The sequence below is a fragment of the Piliocolobus tephrosceles genome, chromosome 11 (genome assembly GCF_002776525.5).
Source record: "Piliocolobus tephrosceles isolate RC106 chromosome 11, ASM277652v3, whole genome shotgun sequence".
In the NCBI taxonomy this organism is placed as follows: domain Eukaryota; kingdom Metazoa; phylum Chordata; class Mammalia; order Primates; family Cercopithecidae; genus Piliocolobus; species Piliocolobus tephrosceles.
In genome coordinates, this window is record NC_045444.1 from 43,847,300 (window position 1) to 43,875,265 (window position 27,966).

Here is a 27,966-nt window from a genome sequence, read left to right on the forward strand (position 1 = left end):
CAACAATAGGCTGTCTACGTCAATTTAAGATGCTGGTTGGTGTTCACTATAAACAAAAACACCAGGAAACACCTCCTTGAATAATATCAACATTTATTTTGATTTTGTGATTTTTTTGTTTTTTTGTTTTTTTACTAATTTAGTGCATAAAACTTTGCATCTGTTGCCTTATTTACAGGTTGATGCAAAATAGCTAATTCATGGAACATAAACCATGACATCTACACACACTCTTAAGTAAATTAACTAAAAAGTAAAATAAAAAAGTAGAGTTGAAACTGACCCGTGGTTCTTATCCCAGTTACTATGGCAGGCCCTTGTTTATTTTTATTAACAGTTTGTCTGTGTCGGTGGGAGCCCCAACAGAATGAAAGCATTTGCACTGTTCATGCACAAGGAGCTTGGGTTGGAGGAAGCCGAAGAAGACATAAAAGACATCTGTGCTGGGACAGACAGATACTGTATGTACAAAACCGGGCCTGTGCTCACCATCAGTGTAAGTATCCACGGTTGCATTTCAGCTAGTCATTGCAGGCTAGAGAAAAAAGTGGGAACGTTTCCATGTAGGAGTTCCTTTTCCCTCCTGCTTTACATTCTTACACAATTAAGCTAGGTGTCCAGGTATGAGTTCCTTATTGGAAAAAGCCCCCGGGGCAGAACATGGCATGCAGCATCATTTTTGTTTATTAGTTACTACTTAGGTATTCAAATTAGGGGGAAAATACTCAAAGCACCCTCCTTTCTCTTTACTTTGTAACTGGTTAACACCCCTCACTCCCCCCACCCAACGGCAATTTTCCTTCCTCTATCCCTTACCCAGCTTTGGGAATGTTGAGCTTTTAGTACACATAGGCTAATTTTCAGGACTGCTAAAGTGCTGCTGTTTAACACCATAATAAGCTCGCTGAAAAGCTGCTAATGCATTTCTACTGAGCTCTTGTGAATTACTTTCCTGCACTTAGAACATGTGAACAGTTGTGGAAGCACACAGTGTCCTAAGACAAAATGAAAGGGGAATGATTTGCAGTTTTAGGGAACATGCAGACCATTTCCCCCTTGGACTCAGCTGGGCACACACTGATGAGGGCATATGTGCATAGGTGTCCAATTTGCCTTCCCATGTTTATCTCTCTGCACAGGGCTGTATTCTGAAGCAATAACTCTGAAGCCATCACATTTCTGGGCAGTGCAATCCTCATAAGAGGCACAGGCAGGCATGCCAGGAGACAGGGGAAGAATCTCCTGCACAAGGTGGCAATTCTAAGGAACTGAGCTGTAAGTGGCTCCTACCAGAGGGAATAGGCATCATCCATTGATTGCCTTACAGTGTGGACGAGCATTGATGAAAACCTGGGGTAAAGAAGAAAAAATTATACAACAACAATGAGACAGCTAAATTGATCTCCTCTCTGGGCCAAGAGTGCCTGAAACCTGTTCAAATGGGAGAATCCATTCAATTATTCGCTTGTGCATTCAATAAATGATTACAGAATATCTACATTAGAAGGAAGCTGAGTATCCACTGATCTTGGCAAATTTTTTCTTACCAACATTTGCTGGACTTTTAGACTATAACTGTTTTTTGTACAGTAAATGGAGAAACACAAAAAAGTTAAGTTTCTTAAAAATGTGACACTGCCATAAATAAGCAGTAAAACTTCAGAGTAAGAAATGAAAACAGCAATAGACTGATCCTGCTGTCCTGTCTGGGAAAAAGACCTGAAATATGTGTCATGCCAAGGTTACCAATTAGAAATGGGCCTTACTAGGCAGGCAGGGGACTGACAACTGTGATTCCTTCTTTGAAAACTCTTCCTCTCCAGTAGCGGTTGAATGGGGTGCATGTGTGTGAAAGAGAGCACAAGTCCATTTGTCATTTCATCAATGCGTCACATAATAAGTGACAATCATTAACTTACTAAATGTCTGAACTGGAAGGAATCTAATAGATCAAATAATAATTCATCTAATTATAGTAAGAAAATTAGGTAAGAAAAAATAATACTGAGAGAGTTTATTCATTAGTCACAGAGACAGTTCCAAAGTCCCAGACTTGTTAATCTTGGATACACAAATCAATACAAGTTTGATTCCTGGCTCCAGGACGCTTACTAAGCATTTGAAAGTCAGGGCATATTCAGTGGGAACCAGAAAGGGGGAACGCAGAGGTTCGAAACTTCCATAGCTCAACATTCTTGATAGAAGGAGGAAGCTCAGGTGAAAACATCATGGTCATGGCCAGTAGTTTTCCAAAGTCTTTGTATCCAAGAGTAGGACACATTGAGGAGCACACTGGACTCTCTGCTGTCATGTCAGGAATGAAGTTACTACCAGTTTTGAATCCAGTTTCTTCCAAATTCTACAGAATAGAGGATCTTTCTGGAGGGTTATTAGGACATCGTGTAGCCACCAGGAGTTGCTAAATCCTCTAGCCTGTGTTGATCCCTTTCCTGGTGACATTGATTCCACTGTCCTGAATATTGAAAAAAACAGGGTTATGGTCATGATCTATAATAATTTAAACTCACTTCCACATTCAGTATTAAGTTTAAAATTGTGAAGTGGGGAATCTAGCCTACATTTCTACCCTAGTACCTTTCAGAGCACACAAAATTAAAAGCAAATGAAATGGATTCACTACTTCATTTAGTATGGTTGAAAAGGACTCTTGATTTGGTGGCCAAAATTATATTTCCTCAAAATCAAGTCAATCGTGCAAAAAGCTCTTTTTCAAAGGCTCATCACAAAGAACCCAGTGGGAAGATGGGAAATGGCTCTGCCCTGGCACACCTGTATACTATACCATCCCCACCTTCTGCTCTTGCTGATGAGGGCTGAAGTCAACAGAACTGGCAGCGAGATGCCTCCCTCTGATCTTCACAGACGGACACATCTGTCAGCATGTCATGTAGGCGCCAGTTAGGGAGGACTTACGTTTTCCTCAGCATTGGCAAAGTCTTAATGAATTTATCTGAGGCCTGTTAACTTGTAATGAAGGAAGACGATATGTCCTGTTCATGTATCACTTTGCAAGATGTATGAAGACTTTCTCTTTCTCTCAACAGCACGGCATGGGCATCCCCTCCATTTCTATTACGCTTCATGAACTCATCAAATTACCATGCACGATGCTGTGATGTCACCATTATTAGAATTGGTACATCAGGGGGAATAGGTGAGACGGATTGATTTCTATTAGAATTGAGTGATCCTTACACACGTGGTAGCTGCCAAAATATACCATCCTATTCAGAACCCAGCAGAAGCCCAGATGGGCTAAAAAGTGTCAGAAGGCTGGACCTGAGGAAATTTAAGGAAATCCACCCACATTGCCTTTTTCTTTTCTTCCCTTTTTCTTTATTGAAACCCACAGGGAGAGATCTCACTACCTATTGCAGGATGGTCTTAGGTGTTTATAAAGGGAAGAGTAGAAAAATTGCTAGATGTGTTTTGAGGGTAGGGGTAAATTTCAAGTCTTAGGAATTTTTTTTTGTTTGTTTGTTTTTGAGACAGAGTCTCGCTCTGTCATCCAGGCTAGAGTGCAGTGGTGCAATCTCAGCTCACTGCAAGCTCCGCCTCCTGGGTTCATGCCATTCTCCTGCCTCAGCCTCCTGAGTAGCTGGGACTACAGGCGCCCGCCACCTCGCCCGGCTAGTTTTTTGTATTTTTAGTAGAGACAGGGTTTCACCGTGCTAGCCAGGATGGTCTCGATCTCCTGACCTCGTGATCTGCCCCCCTTGGCCTCCCAAAGTGCTGGGATTACTGGTGTGAGCCACCGCACCCAGCCAGGAATTTTTTAAAGTGACAGAAATAAGTGTGTTCAAGTAAAAAAAAAAAAAAAAACACAAAAATTTCCCAGTTTTATCAGCTGAGTGAGCAAACTGCGAAGCTCTTAGAAAAACATTGCTTTTTGCCCACATCAGTTACTACATCACCTCTATTGGCTGTATCTTTTCCTCATCAGTACACCAGAAAGAAACCGGGCCAGGCTTTCAGGGAAAGCTTAAGTGATGCTTCCTAAAGTTTTCACAGAGCCTCCTGACCTCCCTTCTTCTTTGGCTTCTCAGGCAGCTGTAAAGAGGCCTTGTTTTTGCTTCCAGAATGTGTTGTGATGAAGTTTTGAGGAAAAGTCTTCTTCTTCAGCTTTTTCTTAAGGAGCACATCTTGTCAGGGTATGATTTTACCATGTCACCAAAATGCAAATACAGACTGCACATGGTAAATGGAGAAGTTTGGTTGACAGGGCGACAGAACTGAATGGGCATTATAAAAAGGGCTGAGATTTGGGAAGAGAAATGGTTGTAGAATTAGACATTTATGGAGCAAAAAGGGATGTCAGAAATCCTCACACAAATAGCTGGAGCAGTGTTGTGTTCAGCATCACAAAGCCACCATGGCTGAGCCATGCTTCACTAGAAATCATACACGTTGGAAAAGATGGTGGCCTTTCCACAGCCGTGGTCCAGGAATAAAGTCCAGCCAAGGCCTTTACGTCTGGGAGAAAGTAAGACCTTTGCGGATATCCATCCAGAGAGAGAAGCAGAGTGTTAGCACTAAGTGTTAGATCAGGCATCCTTCTAGATTGTAGTTTATCCAATACCCCAAATAATCAGTAGTAGGGAACTACTCATTTGGGCATGAATTTCAGATAACATAGCTATTAAAGTTGCTCATAATTCTTGGGTTGTGGGTTACAAGGATCTGCCTTCATAGCCCACATTCATGCATTGTAAAGTCCTGACTGCTACAGTTACCACTTGATATTAATGAACACCAGCATGGGCAAGGTGCTCTGATGACCATCCAGCTCTTGATAATGGTCTTTTATTTCATGGCAACATGATACATACAGCACACAATGAAGGCCCATGGATGGTGGCAAATTAACCCACGGTGCTGGTTTGGACCCCTTCAGTTTGAAGTTTTATCCTCATTAAGAACTCTTAGCTTATCGAAGAGTTGTATTTGCTTATTTTGTTTTAAGCAGTTTTGCATTTGGAGATGAAAGATGTACACAGTATTATGTTGCTCACATGATCCCTTCCTACATGAGCCAACACACCTTGATAAGCATAAAGTACTCAGTTAAATAGTACATTGACCTTTAAGAAACCTTAACAATGACATAATACACTAACACATTTAAATATCAGGATGGCATATAAATAACATCATTTTTATGTATATGCTTTCAACTTCCCTCTCAATCACTTTCTTAGGACATTGTGAACAATTCAAGGAGCCACTTACTTGGATTGTTTAAAAAGTATGTGATCGGGCACGGTGGCTAACACCTATAATCCCAGCACTTTGGGAGGCCGAGGCAGTGGATCACTTGAGGCCAGGAGTTTGAGAGCAGCCTGGCCAACATGGTGAAACCTCTACTAAAAATATAAAAAATTAGTTAGGTGTGGTGGTGTATGCCTGTAGTCCTAGCTACTCTGGAGGCTGAGGCAAGAGGATTGCTTGAACCCGAGAGGCAGAGACTGTAGTGAGCTGAGATCACCCCACTACATTACAGCCTGGGTGACAGAGCAAGACCCCATCTCAAAAAAATAAAAATAAAAATAAAATAAAAAAATAAAAAATATTTCACCCAACAAGGACCTATTATCAGTGGCCACCTTGGGTCTCTAGTTGGATCTTCTAAAGCATTTTGTAATTAAGTCTACTTTGATCAATATCAAAATTTATGACACCCTGAAGGATAAGGCTATCCTCTATAGCAGGGATTGTCAAGCTTTTTCTGTAAAGGACAACATAGTAAATATTTTAGGATTTGCTGACTGTGTGATTTCTATTGCAACTTCTCAACTCTGCCACTAGAGCTTGAAAGCAGCTATAGACAATATGTAAATAAATGGGTGTGGCTGTGTGATAATAAAACTTTATTTACAAAGACAGGATTTCATTTATGAACCATAGGGTTGCAGAGCTATAATCTATGGCATCTTTGTGAAAACATTCACTCATTCAACAAATTGTTATTGAGTACCTATAATGTAGCAGGCACAGAGCTAGACCAGGAGAGAGCAGTGAACAGACACAGTTCTTGCCTTTATAGAGTTTATGTTCTATCAGAGAAAAAAATAAACAAATGGGTAATTATAAAAATTGTTAGGACAGAGAAAGTCTAGGGCATATATGAAGATATATCTTCTTATTCAGGCTCTAAATAGAAATGAGACTGGGTCAAAAGCTGGGTCAAAACTGGGCCTGGGGAAATTTAGTGTAACCTATCTGTGTTGCCTTTTAATTTTTTCATTTGTTTGCTTCCCTTCTGTGGATTCAGACCTTTTTCAGGAAGTAAATTAAGCTGACACCTGAAGAGTGACTTGGTGTGTGATGAAAAGGTGGGGGGAGGATGAGAGGGCATGCCAGGCAGGGAGACTAACAGTTGGCAGAAAACAGTTTCTTAAGTAAGCCCAAGTCCCTTGAGCATCCCAGACTTTGTAGCCATGGAAGGTCAGCCAAGAGGCCTGATTTACATGGAGTCGGGGAGGGAACAAATGTGACAAGAATCAGAAGTAAAAGAGGATAGAGATGCAAAGAAATTACAGTAATCAAGAAGTCACAGAGAAGATTAAATATTAAGAAGTCACATCATTTTATGAAAGCTACTTGCTGGCAGGCTTATTTATTTTTTTCCTGACCTAATTTATTCAGATTTGAGCCCAAAGGCTGGCACTAATTTGCATGTCCAAGAGTCATGTTTGTCTTGAAATCTAAAGCCCATCACATTGTAAATGTGCATTTGGAAAGACAACAAATGTAAATGCCTCTTCTGAATGTTATTTAATTGCATTGGGAGAAGAAAATAATTTTAAAGTTGAAAACAGGGAGACTCATTAGCAGCTAGCATTAATGTTCTCAGAATTGGTTACATATGCTATGTGTCAAAAGTAAACTCTAAATGATATTCTTCTGTAATCATTTATTACCACATTGCAGGGATTGCACCAGGGACTGTTATAATAACGGATATAGCTGTAGACTCCTTCTTTAAGCCCCGGTTTGAACAGGTCATTTTGGACAACATCGTTACCCGAAGTACTGAACTTCACAAGGAACTATCTGAAGAACTGTTCAACTGTAGCAAAGAAATCCCTACCTTCCGAACCCTCATTGGACATACAATGTGTACCTATGATTTTTATGAAGGTGAGAACAATTTATAAACTGGGAAGGCAACAGAAAAATGCCAGCAACTCTTTGTTATTCAAACCCATAATTTATATTCTAAAGTATAATTTATATTATAATTATACTTTAGAAAATTAATATTTGTGGATTAAAAAGGAACTGAAACAGCCTTTTTTTACTTACTAAAGCATAAAAACACAAGGACATAACGAGCAGCAGAGAAACACCCAGAATGAATTTATATTGAGGGTGAATTTAATCCTCCAAGAACAAATTGAACACTAAAATGCAATTAGTGATGTTCACAAAATCTTATCTCTGTTTATGCCTTTAACTTAGATTAGCAGCTCTAACAGAAGGGAAGTACATGGATTCTGTGTTTCTGCCATTCGTCTGTACCTTAAAAGGGATTCTGTCCCCAGGAAAGAGTGGGCCAGAAAATGGGGAGAAATGCTTAGGGAGGAGGTATAAATCCCACTGGATGGTGTGATCTGAGTGGGGTTTTGTCTCTCAGCCATGAGTAAGGGGTCGCCAGACCAAGTTTAGAGACAAATGGAAGGTGACTGTTGTGTAGCAGCGCTTGCTACTAGGGATGAAAGGCCCAGGGGAAGAAACCTTCAAAGACAGACCCCCGACTTTTCTCGTCCCAGAAGAAAGAATCTACATAGAGTCAGTACCATGCCTTGAAGGGCATTCTGAAAATCTGGCAGTATAGTTATATTCTTTTCAAAATCCATACTATTTCATTATAAATTATTTTTATTTTCCCTTTGGATCAAACTTAAAATACTATATTGAATTTTAAGAAATTACATTTGGAGATAGGTCATATTATCTATACATTTTACTTCCAGTTAGTAAAGGTGGTTTTACCATATAGTTGTTGTAAAATAGGAGGGCTGTTGGGGTCTGAAAGGGCTGAGATCCTCTGTTTAAGCCCACTGACTCACAGTCCCTCCAACTCGAGGATCACTCACTGATATGTTAAGCAGAGTTTGCAAATGGCAGCTTGTTAAAGTCAATGTTTCCTTTGGCCTGCACAGTATTTTTTAAAATGTGAATTATTTTGCCAACATTTACAATATCTGGAGATGTTATATGAACATCCACATTTCTGGCTTTTTGAAAGAACTAACATTTAAAAATGTAGAATATATGCATGGCAGCGTTGGCAGGCTCTGACCCACATCTGGGGCTACGTTTGCTGAGCGTGGGGTGAGGCTGCTCCCCTCCGACCAGACAATTGCGTCGGCATTACCTGCGTGGCTTCTGCGAGGTCTTGTTTGAATCAGCTTAAATCGCACTCTGTCAGAGGTGTCGGCAGGCAGCTGTAATGAGAAGAGAAGGAACAAGGGGAAGCAGACTGCCAGGGGTGAAAGTAGCATGAAAGAGTTAGAGGAAAGGGAGAAAAAGAGAGGAAAGAGCACCAAAAAGGGGATTGTGAAAATAATGGATGGCAACAGCGTGCTATTAGCCCATTTGCTTGAATCAAGGCCTTTTCAGGAATGGGGAGGCATTAGAAGGTCTATTTCTGGGTGTGCACAGGGTACAGGAGGAGTAATGACATCAGACTTTCCTTTTCTTGCTTTTGCCTGCACTGGTGGATACAGGTGAAATTCAGTGACGAATGAACACTGGGAGCAGCCTGAAAAGGGAAACATGACCACAAGCGGTGGCATGCAGCCTGAGAGGTGTGTGGAAAGGGGGAAGGCGCACAGTGTCGCAAAGGGCATAAGGAGAGGCGCAATGTGCAAACACTGTCCTGATCCTCAAGTAGCTTAGTGTCATTGAAGCCTCTTTTTTCCTCCCAGCACTCATCCCCGGGCCATTCCCCAGTCATTGGAGCAACCTGAGATTTTCCTCAAAGGGAAGCTCTCACAGCAACCTGCCGCTTCCTGATTTGCCTGGACACAGTGCTGGCTACCGTAGCCACTTGGCAGTGACTGACCCCAGAATTGAGGCCCTCGGCCATGGACGCTCCTTCCTACATATGAGACTCCTGAGCCAGGGACAGCCTCGTTCCATGGTCCTCTGGTAGGAAGAGTCACACAGCTCAGTTTATCCTACATGGGAAGCACACTGCAGAGTTAGAGACAGCTGCGGAGGGCTCCAGCCAATAGCAAGCCTCTTGTGACGCCACTGCCAGTGGGGTGGGACATCAAGTCACTAAATGTTCTCCCCTCCCTTTCAGGCCAAGGCCGACTAGATGGAGCGCTGTGCTCCTTTTCCAGAGAAAAAAAGTTACATTACTTGAAGAGGGCGTATAAAGCTGGCGTCAGGAATATTGAAATGGAATCTACAGTGTCGGCAGCCATGTGTGGACGCTGTGGTCTAACACGTAAGCTTTTCATGAATGCTTAGGGTCAAATTCTCCTCTTTCATGCAGCTACTTTTACACTTTAGGAGAAGAAAAAGGGGTCCAGCTATATATTACCTTGTGCTGAATGCATGACTTGTAATTGTATATAATATACATTATCTCATAATATCGTGTGAGTGGCCAGGACGTTATTCCTATTATGCAAATAAGGAAACTAAACCTCAAGGGTCAAAATCAAGTTGCCCAAGGTCAACAGCTGGTTGGTGACATGTTCAGGACTCGACAGCAAGTTCGGTTTCCTTCATCCTGGTAGTGGCTAGTAGTTTCTTTTACAACTGAATTTATCGACACAAGATACAAAAAAAAATTCCTAAAATAGTCCATCAGTCATCATTTTAAATCGCATGGTCAGGGAAGGATGGGAGGAGAATGTGCCACATGGACATCTGGGGGAAGAGTGTTCGGATCAATGCAAATCCAAGGCCACAGGCAGGAGCACTGAGGGAGAACTGGAGGAAGAGGGAAGAGATCAGGAGGGGGAGGCAGTGGTGGAGAGTGGTAGGAGAGAGGGAAGGTACACAGATTGTACAGGACACTGTGAGAACTCTGGGTGAAACGGAGAGCTTTGAATAAAGAGGTGGCTGGATCTGACCTGTGTGTTAACAGAATCACGGTGGCTGCTGAGCTGGGAAGACCTGAATGGGGTCAAGGGCAGAAGCAGGGAGAAGAACGAGAGGGCGAATGCAGTAGTCTAGTGAGAGTTGATGGACAAAGTGATAGCAGCGGAGGTAGTGAGAAGTAGTCAGATTGTAGAAACATTTTGAAGACAAACCCAGCAACACTTGCTGATGACTTGATGTAAATTTGGGGAGAAAGGCAGGAGTTAAAAGCGACTCCCATGTTTATGGCCTAAACTACGGGAAGCATGAGGTTGTATAACTGGGATAGAAAAAATTAGGGTGAAGATGTTGGGGTAGTAGACATCAAAATGGAGGCCAAGCAAGCAGGTGAATTTATGAATCTGGAGTTTAGGTGGGTCGTTTGGACTGGAGACATAAAATTCTAAGTTGAGAGCATATAGATGGCATTTAAAGCTATGCAATGGATAAGATAACGAACAATGAGTCTAGATACAGATGACAAGAGGTCCTTGCTTAAACATTAAAAGTTAAGGGAGATGGGAGAGACCAAGGAGGAATGGCTCATGAAGTTGGCAATACACCAGGGAAGTGTCGCATCCTGATATGCAGAAAGGAAGGCTTCAAAGAAGTAAAGAATTAGAGCACAATAAAGCTTCATTTTTATCATAAGTGGAATTTGACTTGCAATACTTGTCCTTATAGTCAATCAATTTTAATCTACACATTACAAACAGAATACATGTGGTCATATTTCTAAGAATGCGTTTTACAAAAAAGCTGTAGTTCTAAGGAGATTAATTGTCGAACTACTATCCTTAACTACTTGCATCTGTCAGAATATATGCACATGTAAATTATTGGTAAAAATGTGGGAAGAACACACAATGCATTTTTGTACTTTTTTTTTTTTTTGAGACAGAGTCTCCCTCAGTTGCCCAGGCTGAGTATAGTGGTGTGATCTCAGCTCACTGCAACCTTTGCCTCCTGGGTTCAAGCGATTCTCCTGCCTCAGCCTCCTGAATAGCTGGAATTACAAGCTTGTGCCACCATGCCCGGCTAACTTTTATATTTTGGTAGAGACGGGGTTTCACCATGTTAGCCAGGCTGGTCTTGAAATCCTGATGTCAAGTGATCTGCCTGCCTCGGCCTCCCAAAGTACTGGGATTACAGGAGTGAGCTATCACGCCCAGGCTATCTTTGTACTCTTTTGAAGGTCATTGCTAATACCCTCTTTTAGAGAACAAGAGCATCTGCTTTTCTCTCTACAAGTTAGTGACAGTGGGAAAGCAGCGCCCCACACAGCCTGCAGGGACACCTGGATTCAGATGTTTCTGCTCTAGGAAATGCCTCCGCACATTTATTTATTATATAAACAAGTGATCACTTGAGTCATGTCTCCACCTAATATGTAAGTGTAACATAATCTGTTAACCACTTTGTTAATAGTTAAATATAAAATGCCGAGATATCAACATGTTGCCTTTGTGAAAACTGGGTGATGACCAGCAGTTCTTTCTTAAGAGGCACCAATTGGCAGCCAAGAAGAGTTCTAGGTTTGTGGACCCTGGACTCTGAGTCTTTCTTTCTCTCTCTAGGATGTTGCAGAAACCTAAGTGAAGTTATTCTAAGAGCCTTTCTGTCCTTGCTGCAAATCTTTGTGACCTTGCTCTCTCTGCTACCTGCAGGTTTCCCTCCTGGATACTTTCTTCTCTACATTTCTGTAGTTACCGGCCCCCACTGCATTTTCTTTCTTATGCTGCTGCTGGACCTGCTGGTAGCTGATTTTCACCTGCAAATAGCTCTCTCCCAGGCCACTGCTGCAGCCTTTCATGGAGTAGACCCCTTCTAGACTGCCAACATTCACACTAAAGGCTGCATCTGCAGCTCTGTAGTTCTTGGGAGTATTTCTATCCGAATGTCTTCATGGGGCCAGGGGCTCTTTATCTCCCTCAGATACTACTGTTTTAAAAGGTGGATTCCTGGTATGCTGCCCCTTGAAAGATCAGCCACCAAGTATAGAGATGAAAACCCCATACATAGGATGCTATCATATTCTCTTCTTTCATTACTACTTCATAACATCCTGTTCCTGTAACACTGAAACTTGGAAGCTGGCACCTGACACCTTCTGATTTTAACCCATTTATAACACACTTTGTGTGAGCCAGAAAAGCTTGCTTGGAGAAGGGCTGAGAATGCATTAACGGACAGCTGCTGAAACAGAGGAAGTTAGAGAGGGCATCCAATGGTAAGCAATATGGAAAAAAAGATTTCACCTAGCACTAAGAGCCCAGGGTCCATAGGCATGTCTCCGCAACCCCCTCCCCACCACTGTTAGTTATGGTCCACCCTATCCTGTTTCACCAGACAGCCTTCTGAGACCACTTCTGTTCCTTTAGTACTACCAGATGACTGGATAACCTATCTGAATTCATACTAAGGTGATGGCTTATAAATAACAATTTTTTACATAAACAAGGGTCTTCTAGAGAACCATTGTACTAATTTAGATGAATTACTCAGAGTTTGGACCATTGCAGAAACAGATCTTTCTATATCTACTTAGCACAAGGAAGCCTTGGGTCCATGTAGATTACCACTTATTATCTTTGCCATTAGTATTACACATCTCACCCTAAATCTCACCTCCTCAAAAAAGTCTTGCATGACTACCTATACTCACTCACTCACAATGGTGTCATTCTATTTCATTTATCTGCATCACATTTACCACTACTATTTCCAGTCTGTTTGTAAATTAACTTATATATTATTTCATGCATATTAATGTGTGAAGGCCTATATTGATTATTTCTCTCCATTAGAATATACGTGCCATAAGAACAGGGACCTTGTTTCTCATTGCTGTATCCCCAGTACTTAGAATAATGCCTGCCATATGGGCTTTCAATATTTACTGAACGAGTGAATGAATGAAAAAGAAAAAGGGCCACTAGACTCTTTTTCACCATGGAAAATGGCCATTGCAAACTTTAACCTTCATTCCCCAGCCATGTAAGTGGCTTAGAATTGTCTAAAAGACTTAGGAGTATCTCCTAACTGTCCACAAAAGAGGAAGTAAAGCCTTAAAGTCAAGCCTCCCTTTGCTCTAAGGTCTATACAAATATTTATTTTGCTAGATCTACAACCTATGGGTTTTTCAATATTTGATAGGTGGACAAACTACCTATAATAAGGCCACTGACACCCATAAGTCACTGCTGCTATCCTGATCTCATTATCAAAAGAGAGTTGGGAATCCAATGCTGTTTTAACAAAGATTCAGGTGAAGGGAAATAGTGGAATTCACTCAATTATTCCAAGGCTAAATTTTCAGCATAAGATAAACCTGTACAATGGAAGCTCTGTGTAATGCTCAATAAATGCATTCTCCTGTCATTTTATAATATGCACATATCTGTGTCTCTCTTAAAGCAAAATCTACTTTAATTAAGCCCCAAACATTCTGGTTAAAGATGATAATCCTCTTGTACTATGAACTTGTGATAAGTATGTTTAACTTGCATTCATGTTTTAAAGACAGTGTTGCCTTTTGACACAGGCTTGCATGACAATATATGAAGCCTAATATTTGTCTAAGCTTAGGTTCTGCTTAAATCCTCTTCTATGTCTAGTTGTTTGCAGCACTCACAGTGGCTTTTCTTTAAAGAGTTCAGTGTTATTTCCTTGGACAGACACTGGTAACTTAGGGAAATATTTAGTCTTTATAATATTATCTTAATACAGTTCAATGAGAGGGAGCAGAATCTTGACTTTAATTCCATGTTTATATTCTTCTGCTGTTCCCAACAATGAAGGATATTGGACTCTGAGAACTACATGAGGATCATTGATAAAGGTAAAAAGATACTACAAGGATTAAAGGTTATAATTGGTTTGGAGCTAGAGTATTTCTTAACCCTAAAATGGAGATAAATCCAGATTTTGAAAAATCCTTAGGCCAGGGTACAAGGCGACCAATTGCAGTGCTCTTCACCTTTACAAGAGAAAAGTAGACTGTAACTCAGGAAGGTTAAATAACCTTCCCACCTTCTCACAGCTGGGAAACAGGTGAGCTGGACTTTGAACCCAGCTCTGCTGACTCAGGCCCCTTTGCACCCTGCCTGCCATTTCTTGCCAGCAGCCTCCCTGTGGAGACAACGCGGTCATAGTCTCTGGACAGAAGAGCCAAAATGTGCACCACTAAAAGTCAATGCAGATTTTTCCATTTTAAGTGTCTGAGCAGATAGTTGCACCACTGCTACAAGCAAACCCTAAGGGCTGAGCACATACCAATTGACTTAGTGATGGGATCAAATGAAACATTAAGCAGATATACTTATTTACTAGTATGCAGAGCCCTTATTTTGCCAAGAAAATCAGTCACTGTAGCTGGAAAATCAGGTATAAATGGTACATAATTCACTTATTACTTTTACAGGGACAAGATTTTTAAAAAATGTTTCTTTTTGCTTTGTTTTCACATATTTTAATCAAGGTCAGTGTCTATAGCTTTGTTTCATTCATTTTAATTCTACCCTCCTAGCCTCTATTCCACTCTTCCCTCCCCACTGCCAACAACTCACACATTAGAGATCATTTAGGGCCATTGATTCCACCCTATCTGTGGCTGTCATTAACTGTGGCCCTCCTCTCCCCTGCTCTGACCCCAGGGAGGCCATCTGGATTCCCCTGGTGAGCCTCCCACCCCCACCTCCAGTAAGTGCGCAAGGCTCCATCCTCTGCCTATCCTGCCGCATCTCTGGTTAAGGGTCCCACATCTGGCAGAAGCCCAAGTCCTCGAGGTTACCTCTGGACCTCCTGGAGAAGACAGCAGTTTTTTGAACTAACCAAATAATGTGAGGCAGCTAAGCTGAGGATGTAGACTTGCAAGAAGCCTCTGAGATCTAACCTGCTCCTTGCTCAGAGGATGAAATGAGGTCTAGAGAGTGTAATTGACCTGCCTGAGGAAACAGAGAGACTAAAACAGAGATGAACTAGAATAGAGATCTCCTGTCTCTGATCACCACTCTCTTCACTATTCCATAAGGTACAAAAAAGTACTGTATTTCATCTATTGAAAGATGACCTGTACTGCCTCTATTTGAAAAAGCATTTGTGGCAGCTTTCAATGAAAGAGGAATGAATAATAATATAATTTAAACAGAGGTTAAAAATAAAAAAGAGGCATTTATTTAAGGGAATAGATAGGAAGGTATCCTTTTTTGATTTTTATGTTTTGAGACAAGGTCTCTGTCTGTAACTCAGGTTGGAGCACAGTGGTATGACCACAGCTCACTGCAGCCTCCACCTCTTGGGCTAAAGCCATCTTCCCACCTCAGCCTCCAGAGTAGCTGGGACCACACGTTCATACAACCACTAGTTTGTGTGTGTGGGGGGTGTGGGTTTGTTGTTGTGGTTGTTGTTGTTTTTGCAAAGTCAAGGTCTCACTTTGTTGCTAAGGCTGTCTTGAACTCCTAGGGTTCAATCAATCCTCATGCCTCAGCCTCCCAAAATGCTGGAATTGCAGGCATGAGCCACTGTGTCTGCCTAGAAGTTATCAGTATTAAAGAGGCCACCCAGGAGTACAATATTTAATTTAAACACTTAGATTGAGCTCCGAGTTTCCTGGAAGCCAAGCTGTAAATGAAAACACTGCATTTGGGAGGCTGAGATGGGTGGATCACTAGGTCAGGAGATTGAGACCATCCTGGCTAACATGGTGAAACCCCTTCTCTACTAAAAATACAAAAAGAAAATTAGCCGGGCATGGTGGCGGGTGTCTGCAGTCCCAGCTATTCAGGAGGCTGAGGCAGGAGAATGACGTGAACTCAGGAGTCGGAGCTTGCAGTGAGTCGAGATTGCGCCATTGCACTCCAGCCTGGGCGACAGAGCAAGACTCCGTCTCAAAATTTAGCTACTAAACAAAAACATTTGCAGTTTGTCACAAAATCCTGATCCAAATGTTAAACTTAAATGAAATTATCAGCTATATTATAATGTGCAGTGTCTTTGATAGCACCTTTATAAAAGGTATGGGACAATTCTTCATAGGTATAATGAATTGGTTTTAATTCAGCATTGTTTGGGGGCCCAAAGAACTGGGGTCCAGGTATGTATATTTGTGGTAATGATGATTCAGAGATAGAGTTTCAAGTCTTTAAAGCAGTCATTTTCAAATATTAATGTACAAATAATTTAACTGGGAAGATTTTTTCATGCAGATTCACTGCCCTTTCCCAACCCCCTTCCCTAATTCTGATTTGGTATGTCTGAAATAAAGCCTAAGTATCTCTGATTCTGATGCAAGAGACTAGTGGAGCACATTTTGAGAAACACCAATCTAGAAGAACAAATTGTTTCTATGTCTCTTACCGTTGACCAGCCCCTTTGAATATAAATTTTCCCCACCTTGTTTTTAATAAGCAGCCAACAGCCTGAGATTAATGTTTCAGCAGAGATACAGGAAGTGCAAAGGCTCTGGGTTGTTGATTAAAAAACATTTTCCGTGCTTTATGTACCAGGCATATAGGGAGCAAAGGTAGTGTTTGCTTAATAAACTCAGACCCTTGAGGAGCAATGGGGAGGGTATGAACACAACCAGGAAGAGGTAGAAGAAAGGCCAGGCTGGGAACTCCAAAGCTAATCTTTTCTGCTTTGCCATTTTCCAAAGACCAGCCCTGTTTGGCTTCTATTGTGCACATTGGCATTTGTGCCCAGCCCTGCTATCTTTGCCCATTGTTCATGAGAAATCCTTGTTGGAAGTTCATTCTGAATCAGAGAGGTGGGGTTAAAGTGGTGATCCATAGTGGTGTATGGATTCCTAAGGATTCGTGAGTGAATTTTCAGGGGCCCTGGGACCCCTGAAGTTATACACAAATATTTTGTGTGTATAGGCAAAAGTGTATTTTTGTGTGAAAAGAGGTTCCAATTAAGACTTTCATCAGATTTTCAAAGGGGTCATAAATGTTCCCAAAGAGTTGACAATCACTGGGCAGTCCTAGTTCAGCTCAGGGTGCATCAAGCTCCATGTTCCGGTCTGTGTGTTCCCAGAACATTCTAGCCTCAGGTCAGTTCATTGACAATCTCCTTGGTGGCAGTTGGGTCACTAAGTATCTCTTCCTCCCCAGCAGCCAGCCTCCCTGCCTAATCTGAGGATTATGCTAGCAAAGCTGTCAGGCTTAATTTCAGCAAATTGTTTTGGGTAATTAGTCCCTTTTAATTGCTCATGGAAATAGTAATTTTAGGTGACAAGATTATTATACGCTGCTCGTTGGTGGATTCTCAAGGGTCAAGAAAACACCACTGAGATTGCTATAACCTGTTCTTTTCTATCTTTGGCATTCCCCTTGAAATCCAGAAAAGACATTTAGTAAAGTCAGTTCCCATTCTGTAAAAAGTATAGAGCACTGGTTTCCTTTTATCCTTCTGCCAAAGTGAAGGATTAGAGCAGGACTTTCAGCTTTTCTGTGTGAGTGCCAGCCCATGTTAGGCTTCACAGGTTTGCTGATCATTAACTTGAAAAGCTGTGGGAAGTTTCTAGCTCTTCCATTTGCTAGTTTACCTGTACAGCCAAGTTGTTTTACAATTGATTGAGTTTTGAATAAATAGGGTCCTAGGTGATGAAATATTTGACGCAGCTCAAGTTGAATATTTTCATTGCTTTTCACATCACTGAACAAAAGGGTCAGTCTGACCAATGGGTCAGTCTAACCGATAGGGCAGGATTGCCTAATGGTTCACCATGTGCTAGTTCAGGGGAGGAGTGGATGGAAGGTAGAGAACTCTTCTCATCAGTTTAGGAAGCTAGGAGTTGATTGGCTCTGACTAGCTGTGTAATACTGGGTCATTTGGTTGATTTTTCTAAGCCCTCATTTAATCATCTGTCAAAAGGGGACAAAAATAATACCTAGCTCAAGGAACAGCTGTAAAGGATTAAGTGATATCATAAATGCTTGGCATGTAGCAATAACATATCAAAAAAAAAAAAAGATATACATGGATTGGAGAAATGTGGAGAAACACATGGAGAAAATATTTCTAAACTGATACATCTGATAAAAGGTGATATAAAGAATATGCAAGGAACTCAATAGCAAGCAAACAAATTAAGAAATGGGCAAAGGATCTGAATAGTTTCTAAAAGAAGACATACAAAAGGCCAACAGATATATTAAAAAAAAAAACAAAACAAAAAAACGCTCAACCTCACTAGTCATCAGGGAAATGCAAATTAAAAAACCATGGTGAGGTGTCACTTCACACCTGCTAGAAGGGCCATAATCAAAAAAGACGAAAGATTAAAAGTGTTGGCAGGATGTGGAGAAAAGAGAACCCTTGAATACTGTTGATGGGAATGTAAATTAGTACATCAATTACGAAAAACAGTATGATGGTTCTTCAAAAAACTAAGAATTCCCATATGAGCTAGCAATCCCACCTCTGAGTACATATCTGAAGGAACTGGTATCAGTGTGCTGTAAAGAGACACCTGCTCTCCCATGTTTGTTGCAGCATTATTCGCCATAGCCAAGATACAGAATCAACCAAGTGTCCATCAACAGATGAATAGATTTTTAAAATGTGGTATATATACATGATGGAATACTATTTAGCCTTTAAAAAGAAGGAAACTCTCTCATTTGCAACAACATGGATGAATTTGGAGGTCATTTTGTTAAGTGAAATAAGCCAGGCACAGACAGGCAAATACTATATGATTTTATTTATATGTGGAATCTAGAAAAATCAAACTCATAGAAGTAGAGAGTAGAATGGTGGTTACCAGAGTATAGGGGGATGGGAAATGGGGAGAAACTGGTCAAAGGGTGCAAAATTTCAGTTACAAGGAGGATTAAGCTTGAGAGCTCTATTGCATAGCATAGTGACGAGAGTTCGTAATAATGTATATTGAAAAATCTCTAAGAGAGTAGATTTTAATTGTTTTCACCACAAAAATGCAAATATAAGAGATGATAGATATGTGAATTAGGCTAATTTAACCATTTCACAATGTACACATATATGAAATCATCACATTGTACCTCATAATTATATACAGTTACTATAGTTACTATAGTGAATATATATATATACTATAATACAGTTACTATTTGTCTTTTAAAAATAAAGTAAGATAGCATGTACTCTTATAATTACAGTATACTACTTCTTCCCAAATCTAGATCTTATAAAGAAGTCTGAAAATAGCAGAGAGGTCAAAGAATAAACATTACCCTCATGCCCAACTCTCTCCATGCCTTCCAAGTTTGTTAATATAGACCCATCTAATCAAATCACATATGCACCGAAATCCTTTTTAAAATGATGCAGATTCAGATGGAGATTATCACACTGTTAGCAATTCAAAGTGGCTAACACTGATTTCGATGTGAGTAACCACATTCCTTGAAATCAAAGATTTGATGTGAAACTGACAATAAAGAATTCATATGGAACTCAATTTTTCTCGCTGATGAAACCAAAGACATTGCCCTTGTGACAACTTTTCAAAAATGAGTTTCAATTTTTAAAAAAGGCTTTTCTTCTTTTTTCTCCAGTTTCTTATCATAAGATTTCATTCTCATTCTTTAGAAATCAAATGCTAATATATTTGCTCTTTCATGGTGCTGCTGCTTACATTTAAGCATTTCATATCATGTTTTTTCCTCTCAAATTTCATGAGGACCAGTATTCACCTTTATTGGTATTTCCTGAGGTCAGCATTCTATATCTCTTCTGTATTTACTTTTCTCTTCAGCTAGGGCTTCAATGCAGCAGGCAAACTCAACTATTGCACCAAGGAGTAAAATGTCACCTTGGGAATAAAGGCTAGTTCTCTAGTTATATCCTCCAGTAAGAAGACCCTCCTCTAAGAACTGGAAATAGGATAGAAAACTGGAGATGGCATGTCTCAGATTGCAAAGCTTTCTCCTTTATCTTGAATATGATGCTTTCCTGAGTCTTAATCTAGTCAATTGTGGAGGAAAAGAGGAAGGAGGAGTGTTTGCAACAATTTCAGTTAACTTATTTAAATAAAGTGTTTGGTGGGATTCCACAAAAATATGAGTTATATTGAAGACCAGAAGTTTCAGTAGGTTGCGTCTACATTACAAAAAAGGAATACACAAAGTACATGTGCTGTGGATGCTGGCGTGTTTGACTAATGCTTCTATAGAGAAGATGAACCCATTGATTCCAGCAGTTTTGCTAATTGCTCTTCTAGCTGCTGTGGTCTGTGTGACACTTCTCGACAGACTTCACTGTGATCAGATCAACTTGCCTCATGATGTCCTTGTGGAGTACCAGCAACGGCCTCAGCTCCTAATCTCCAACTTCATCAGATGGCGGCTTGGACTTTGTGACTAGACGTCCTAACAGGGCAGCCCAACCCTCCCCTGCAAGTTTGTAGCTCAAGTTGTAATGTGAAAGTCATATTTTATTTGTGGCATTTTTATATAGTTCTCATCCACATGGTAAAATCATAATGGAAAGACTTTATGAAATCCTTCCTCTTAAAAAGGAATTTATTGTAAAAGAATTTAATACACTAAATTAAATTCAAATTTCATTTTATAATAAGTTAACTAAATCAGTCTAATAATTAAAATTTAAAAACTCCTGGATTATGACATTTGGCGTTTCATATGCAGCATTAATTAAGCTCACATTAAAATAGACCAGCCATTTGCAGATACAGTTACCAGTCACTCTGTTTCTGAAACCAATCCAGAAATTCATGTTAGAACATTGTCAGGCACTTCTAGGTATTGGACAAGTGACAGAAACTGACTATCCACATTAAAAATATTTACAGAAAAGAGTGTCAATGAAATGTAGGTCTATATGGAAAAGTTATCATTAGGAAAATATGGTCATACTTCTTTTTGACCCCTGCACAATTTCAATGCACCACAGAATAGGATTCAAGATTTACATGTGCCTGTTTGTGTTTTGTCTTGGAATATAACAACCCTGGATTACATTTTCCTTTCAACTGAAAATTCTCAGTAATGCAAAGAAAGGCCTTCCTGTTTCTTCAGAATCACAAGTGACTAAATTGCCTTCTAGCCACTTTTTTCTTGTAAAAAATGTGTTTTCAGGAGGCTGTATTTTTTATTCCATTTCAATGTTAACCAAATAGGCTGAGAAATTCGTAGCAATTGAATTAAGACTTGAGTTCAAGATGTTAAAGGAATCCTTTTGTGTGACTTGTCTAGACCGGCCTATTGCCCTACCCGTTTGATCCTCTGGGAGCCATGGTGCTCCTCCCGGCTGCACATGCTCTCTGTGAACTGATTGCATCTTGGGTTCTTCTCAATTTGACATACTTGGGAGTTGGAATGACTGGATGCGGGATGGTGGAGGATGACTGGCGCACTTGTATAGTATGTAATGTGGTGTACATATATTTATATGGCTGTGGCTCAAATAAAGTTTAATTCCAACACAGTACAGATTATTTGGTTCCTGGAGCCATTGTCCCATGTGAGCAAATGGAGGCTTGGAGCAGGAAAGAGGTCCTGGCTGGTTGAGTCTGAACTGGCCTGCTCCTGTGTGGGGAATGGCTTTCTCTTTTAAGCAACAACAATAAACAAGAGGTGTTTATCATCACCGATAAACAATCCACCAAGAGGTACATCGGTTTGTGAACTTCTTTTTGGCACTAGAGACACTTTAAGTGCTGTTTTTAGGGTATCCCAATAATTGACCGTCAAATTCAAAGATCAGAGCTAAAAGCAAGCTAGAATAGTATTGCCATCATTTTCTGATGGGATTTTTACTTTGTTTCATATTTTTTTAGACCATGTAGTGGAAGCCACCTCAGAGAGCCTTCAGTTTGAACTTTTATCTGTGTGCTCCTGGACAATCCTTTTTTTTTTTTTAATACAGGGAGGAGGAGAGGCTATGAGAGGGAGAAGAATGAAATAATTACAGTTAATCTTCTCAACTCCTGCGAGGTGTGCATGTGCACAGGTGTGCACATGCATGCATTTGTGTCTGTGTCTTCCTCACTGGTATTTCCTAGCTCAGTAAACCATATCGCTTGCACAAGCTAGAAACCTGGGAAATCCCTGTGATGATTCTTTCTCCTTAATTCTCACAGCCAGTCAATCACGAAGTCATGTCAATTGATCCTCCTAAATATTTCCCCAGTCTGTTCATTTCCTTCCATCTTTTTGGCACCCATCCTAGTCCAGGTCACCATGATCTCTCCTCCAGATCACTGAGGAAGCCTTGCTCCTGATCAGCCTGCCTCCATTCCTGAAGTTTGATTGGGTTATTTTCCTGCTTCAAGGCCTTCACATTGGTCTTAGAATGAAGACCAAAGCCCGCTGCACAGCGTAGGCATTCCCGACCAGACCCAGCTTGGTAGCCCAGCTCACCTTTCCCACTTCTTCCCCTTGTGTCTGCCCTCCAGGCACATCATCCTTGGTTTTTCAGTCTTACCCAGGGCACAAATTCACAAAGGCACAGTCCCTTGGGAAGGACTGCCTACAGATCCATCCAGCGGGAGTGCTTGGCTGTGAGGACAAGTGGGACTGAAATCCACCCTGTCCAGCTAGCTGTGTGACCTGGACAGGGTGAATCTCAGAACACCCTGAGCCACATCGACTGAGAGGGGCCTTTTCCCGATTTATACAATGGTGTTATATGGGATGATGGGAACTCTTAGTGCCAATGTCCCTTCCCATTTCAGAGCCTTTTGCTGTCTACTCTCCCTGAAGGGCCCTCACTTAACTCATGCTCATGGTTTCAATCTCAACTGAAGGAAGATCTCTTCCTTCAGAAAGTCTTTCTAATCCTCAAACCGGATTCCTCCCATGGTCACCCGTAGGCCCCCTCCACAGCCTCCTCGACTGTTTCTTCAAAGTACACAGCTTGCAACTATGTCATGATTGGGGTCATTATTTAACTAATGCCTACTGTCTAGACTATAAGGTTCTGGAGAACAAAGACTGCACGTATTTTATTTGTGTCTATCACTCCAAGCATCTAAAACAATACAAGACACACGCTAGGCACTCAATAAATACTTGTCAAGTGAAGAATGAATCTTTTTCATAGCATTTCCCTTGTAAACTCTCACTATAATTTCATAGTCTTTGCAAGACTCATACTTTCCTTATTCAGTCCTGGTCAGTACAGCTCTCCCTGGCTGTTCCTCCCCTTACATCTCACACTGTTGGGAGGAAAGTCCTCTGTACCATCAGCGTACATCTGTGGCAGTGTCTAGAACCTCTTGTTTCCTCATATGCATATGGCTTTCCCTTCTGTCAAAACCAAGCCCCAAATTCACCTCCTTTGGGGAGGTCTCCAAGTTCAATTTTCCCTCAAGTCATCACTTCTTCCCTCCTTCCTTTAGAACTAGATTTGCACTGGGAAGACAGGAATTCGTTCTCATGCAGATGCTGTGTTGAGAACATTTATCCTTTTTTCATGTTCCTGAGCTGTCTTCATTTCCTTTGTACTCTTAGCGTGTTTTGTCCTCTACAGGTATCTTCTGACTGCTTACCTATGCATATTCTCGGTCTGGGCACCGGCTTTTTACTTCACCTGCAACACGCTTCTCTACTCATTCACTCTTACCCTCTTTGAACACTCTTCAAGAAGCAGATTGGCCTGCAAAAACCCTCTTCTGGTCATTTCTATGTATGTTTGTGTGCATTTTTTGTATTTTTTTCCTTTTTTCATTCATTCATTATAAACATATATTCCTCATTCTTCCCCAGTAGAATCTGAGACAGCTTATAAGGTTGAATAATAGCACATCAAGATAGTATAAGTTAGAACTAAGTGGGAAAGAAAAGGAAAAGCAAAGGGAAGGGGCATCAACTGGTACAAGTCTGAAGCTTGTGCTCCTGTGCATTCCAGAGAGTCTGTGCCTCAGCAGAACTTGGGCCCTGAATTGGATTGGGGCCAACTAGTGGTTGCCTCATAAAGAGAACAAGTTTACAGCATCTCTAAAATAAAAATGCAAACTAATGATCAGGAGAAGAACAACTAGTCCTGATTCTAAGAGGCCACAGTGTGTAGAGATGAGTGTGGATCCCAGACTGCCTGGGTGTGGAGTTGGGGGATGAGCCCAAGTTGGGGGTCAGTGTTTTCACTCCAGGACACCGCCCTGAGGTTCTCAACATGGGTGCATACTAGGATTACCAGGGAAACCTTTTGAAAACGCTGTGCAGAGGTCCACCTCAGACCAATTCAACAAGAATCTCTGGGAGTGGGACTGGGAAGCTCTATTTTTTATTTTGCAGCCTAAGTTGAGATTTACCAATTTAGAAGAGTGGACAGTCTGTGACTCTGGCCCGTGCTATTCCAGCTGAACTTCTAAAACTCTTTAGGCCTTGTCTCCACTGGAATAGTTATATAAAGATCAAGTTCTTTTACTTGACTCACTCCTCGATGCTAGCAACAGTATCTTATTCATTTTATATCCCAGCAACTTGCACAGTGCCTGGCACATAGTAACGCTGAAAGGATTTTACACACACACACACACACACACGTTTACAATTTATATAACAGGTGATATATTAAAAATTACATATAATTATGACATAATTATATACTATACATTATATATTAATAAAATAATATATACCTCATTCAATCTTACTATGCATGTATATATGTTTTTGTTTTGTTTTGTTTTGTTGAGATGGAGGCTCACTCTGTCGCCTAAGCTGGAGCGCAGTGGCGCAATCTTGGCTCACTGCAAGCTCCACCTCCCAGGTTCATGCCATTCTCCTGCCTCAGCCTCCTGAGTAGCTGGGACTACAGGTGCCTGTCACCACGCCTGGCTAATTTTTTGTATTTTTGGTAGAGATGGGGTTTCACCACGTTAGCCAGGATGGTCTCGATATCCTGACCTAGTGATTCACCCACCTTGGCCTCCCAAAGTGCTGGGATTACAGGCGTGAGCCACCGCACCCGGCCACATGTGTATATAAATATATTCATATATATACACAGGTACACACACATATTTGTTGGTGTGTATAAAATTATATACAAAAACATACAAAAAACTAAACTCCAGTGAAAGATGAAACAAAAATGAACAAAATCACAAAAATAAATAACAAAAAATAGCTGACTACCTCTCAGGGTAATTTTATCCAAACGTTATCACCTGAACAAGTCTTCAGATTGACACGTATATATTAGTCAATATAATTTGCTTTTGTATTCCATTTTCATTCCCAAACATCAACACAGGAAACAGTTAAGTTTAATCATTGCTTAGAAAAACTCAATCTGTCATCCAAAGTACACAAAATAACGTTTTTGACTTATTTTTATCAGCTATAGAATGTTATCTAGTGGTTTGCATCCTGTAGAGGCTTCATAAGGGATGTAAACTATCAACTTCAGGAATATAACAGTTTGAATTTTATTTATTCCTTTTACAAACACAGTTCTTAACATTTGGGATTCATTTTGGAGAACCTTGATAAAATCTATGAACCTGATCTTCCGGAAAACACACATTCATACATATGCCCCCAAATCTGCATATAATTTCATGGGTTTGTGCACCTTCCTCAGGCCAGGTTGTGGCAGGACACCTGTGTCCTCTACCAAAGGCCACAACTCATGTGGGTGGCTCTTGCCACACTGCTGTCCTCCCTGGGTTCTGGTAATTGCCCCACTTCACCCTTCTCGGATCATGGCTGGTAACAGTTGTTTCCAGCCGCGTCATCCCTTGTTGCTCCCTAAATCCTTCCCACCCCTTGTAAACAGTCCCTTCAGTAAGTTCTCTCAGTTCCCTGTTTAATTATGCCATCTGGTTCCTGCTGAGACTCAGTAATACAACCTCCAAAATACATCTGGGGACCTAAACCATTTTGAAAATCACTGACTTAAGGAACTGAAGTCATTCTATATGAAGATCTTTCAATTATACATATTTTAAATTGCAAAACAGAAGCTAATTCTTTTTTTAACTGGTAAAATACTTTTAAAAATATAATCTTCTGTACAAGAATGCATTCTTTTATTTAGAGATTCTCACGAACTCTCCAGGGCCTGCAGCTTGAGAAACATGGTGCTCAACTTATTTTCCTGGCTGGCTGCTGGGCATCACATGTATGATAGAATTGAAAATTTGAGTAAAAGATTAATGGCCTCTATTGTTTGCCTCCAAGCTACAAGTCCTGTCATCCCATCATGGAAGGAAATTAAAATTGTCTGATACATACTGAGTTCCATAAAAGCCACACTGTTCCTCTCCAGGATCCTGTGTGCCTCTAGATGTCTATACCATAAATAGATTTTTTTTTTTTTTTTTTTTTTTTTTTTGAGGATTTGATCAACAATCTTCACCTCAGGGTTGGAGCTATGTAAATTAATCTTTAATTGTTAAGATCTCCCTTTGTTCCTTTTAAAAATAAATGAATTATACATGTCTTTTCTTTCCCAATCCTCCAGGACTTTCTCCATCTTTTAATGATCCTAAAACTATAGCCAGTGACTCTGCAAACCACTGTCTCCTAAAATGAATAACTGGAAAAACTTACCGTTTGCAATCTGCTTCATTATTCACTTCTCAATGATTTTCTCAATTTCTGACTTGTTTTTTCACTCCTCCCAAACAGAAGTCATTCAATCTAGAATCAATTTAACATTCGTTTTTCTAAAAAACTGAGCATAGCAGTTTTCACTTGAGAACAAAAGCTATTAAACCACTTTTTCCCCTTGAAGCATTAAGCCTGATTTAAATATTATTTTTATTAGTATAAAGTAGTTTAGAAATTCATTAGGCAAATAACCTAGACCAGTATATTTTGCACAGTACTGGCCTAGAATTACCCTACCAAAAAATAGTAATTTAAGGTTGTGTCTATTTTTCTAAATTTCTAATATTTCTTGGAAAAGCTATTCCATCTATTGTAGCTTAATTGTTAACACTGTGAAGCACTGTGGATGTTCCAGGGTTACAGACATTATCTGAGTCATTGGATTTTGCCCATTCCTTGTTAAAACTGGAAGATGGATCTTTAAAAATCTCAATGCTTTTCATATCCAAATCAACTTTTTTCATTTGAGATCAAGTTTGTACATTTCCTACCAGCATTCCAACCAACAAAAACCAATGAGGAGATGAAATAAAATGTCACCCAGGTTCCACTTCCTCTAGGTAAATGATCAGCAGTGACCATGAGTCCTCTACTCAGATCTGTTTCCTACACTTCATGGTCCTACCTTCAGCGCTATCTTCTTCCTTCCACTAGGACCCCAGAGGACTCACCTCTTAAAGAGCCAGTCCCACAGTTGGTTTAAGGCTGCAATGCTATGAACTCGCTCCAAGTAAACAAGCAAATGACAGAACAAATATATTTATTAAGAATCTACTTTCGGTAAGTCACAAGGCTAGGTGTTATGAGAGAACAAGATGCAGCCAGCTCTTTTAAGCAATTTGCAACCTAATAAGTTCAAGGCACTAAGACAAATATGTGAATGACTAGGACTCAAAGGATAATCTGATAGATGCCAAAAAGGAGGTAGAAATACAAGTGTTTTGAGAGGTTAAGCCAAGAAAATGATACTACGGAGCTAAGAGGGTTTGAAAGGGTTTTTGGCTAAGGTGGATATTCGAAATGAGCTTTACTTAAGGGTATTTTGATAGAGGTTCTAGGGGAGGTGTTGTCACTAAAAGGAAAAGCATTAAGAAAAATGAGGAAAATACAGGACATATGACTAGAATGGTGAAGATTCTTGGTTGGCTGAATCTGGAAATGTATTTTGGGAGTCTATTAGGTAGGGTCCTAAAAGTCAGGTTAAGAAGATTGGACTGTATTGGCCTGGCAATGGGAAGTTGTTAAAAAGTGTAAAAGCACTGGTTCTTTTTCAGAT

The 27,966-nt window shown here is 40.5% G+C and overlaps 1 protein-coding gene across 1 annotated transcript in view; it reads left to right on the forward strand.

The window, feature by feature from the left end:
- Nucleotides 1-20,472, forward strand: part of UPP2 (uridine phosphorylase 2) — a 141,616-nt gene extending 121,144 nt beyond the window's left edge. The window contains 6 exon segments of the mRNA XM_023217518.2: nt 338-496; nt 3,066-3,118; nt 3,120-3,175; nt 6,952-7,161; nt 9,335-9,481; nt 20,330-20,472. Of these exon segments, the coding sequence (XP_023073286.2) occupies nt 338-496; nt 3,066-3,118; nt 3,120-3,175; nt 6,952-7,161; nt 9,335-9,481; nt 20,330-20,472 (768 nt within the window).
- Nucleotides 20,473-27,966: the final 7,494 nt, after the last annotated feature.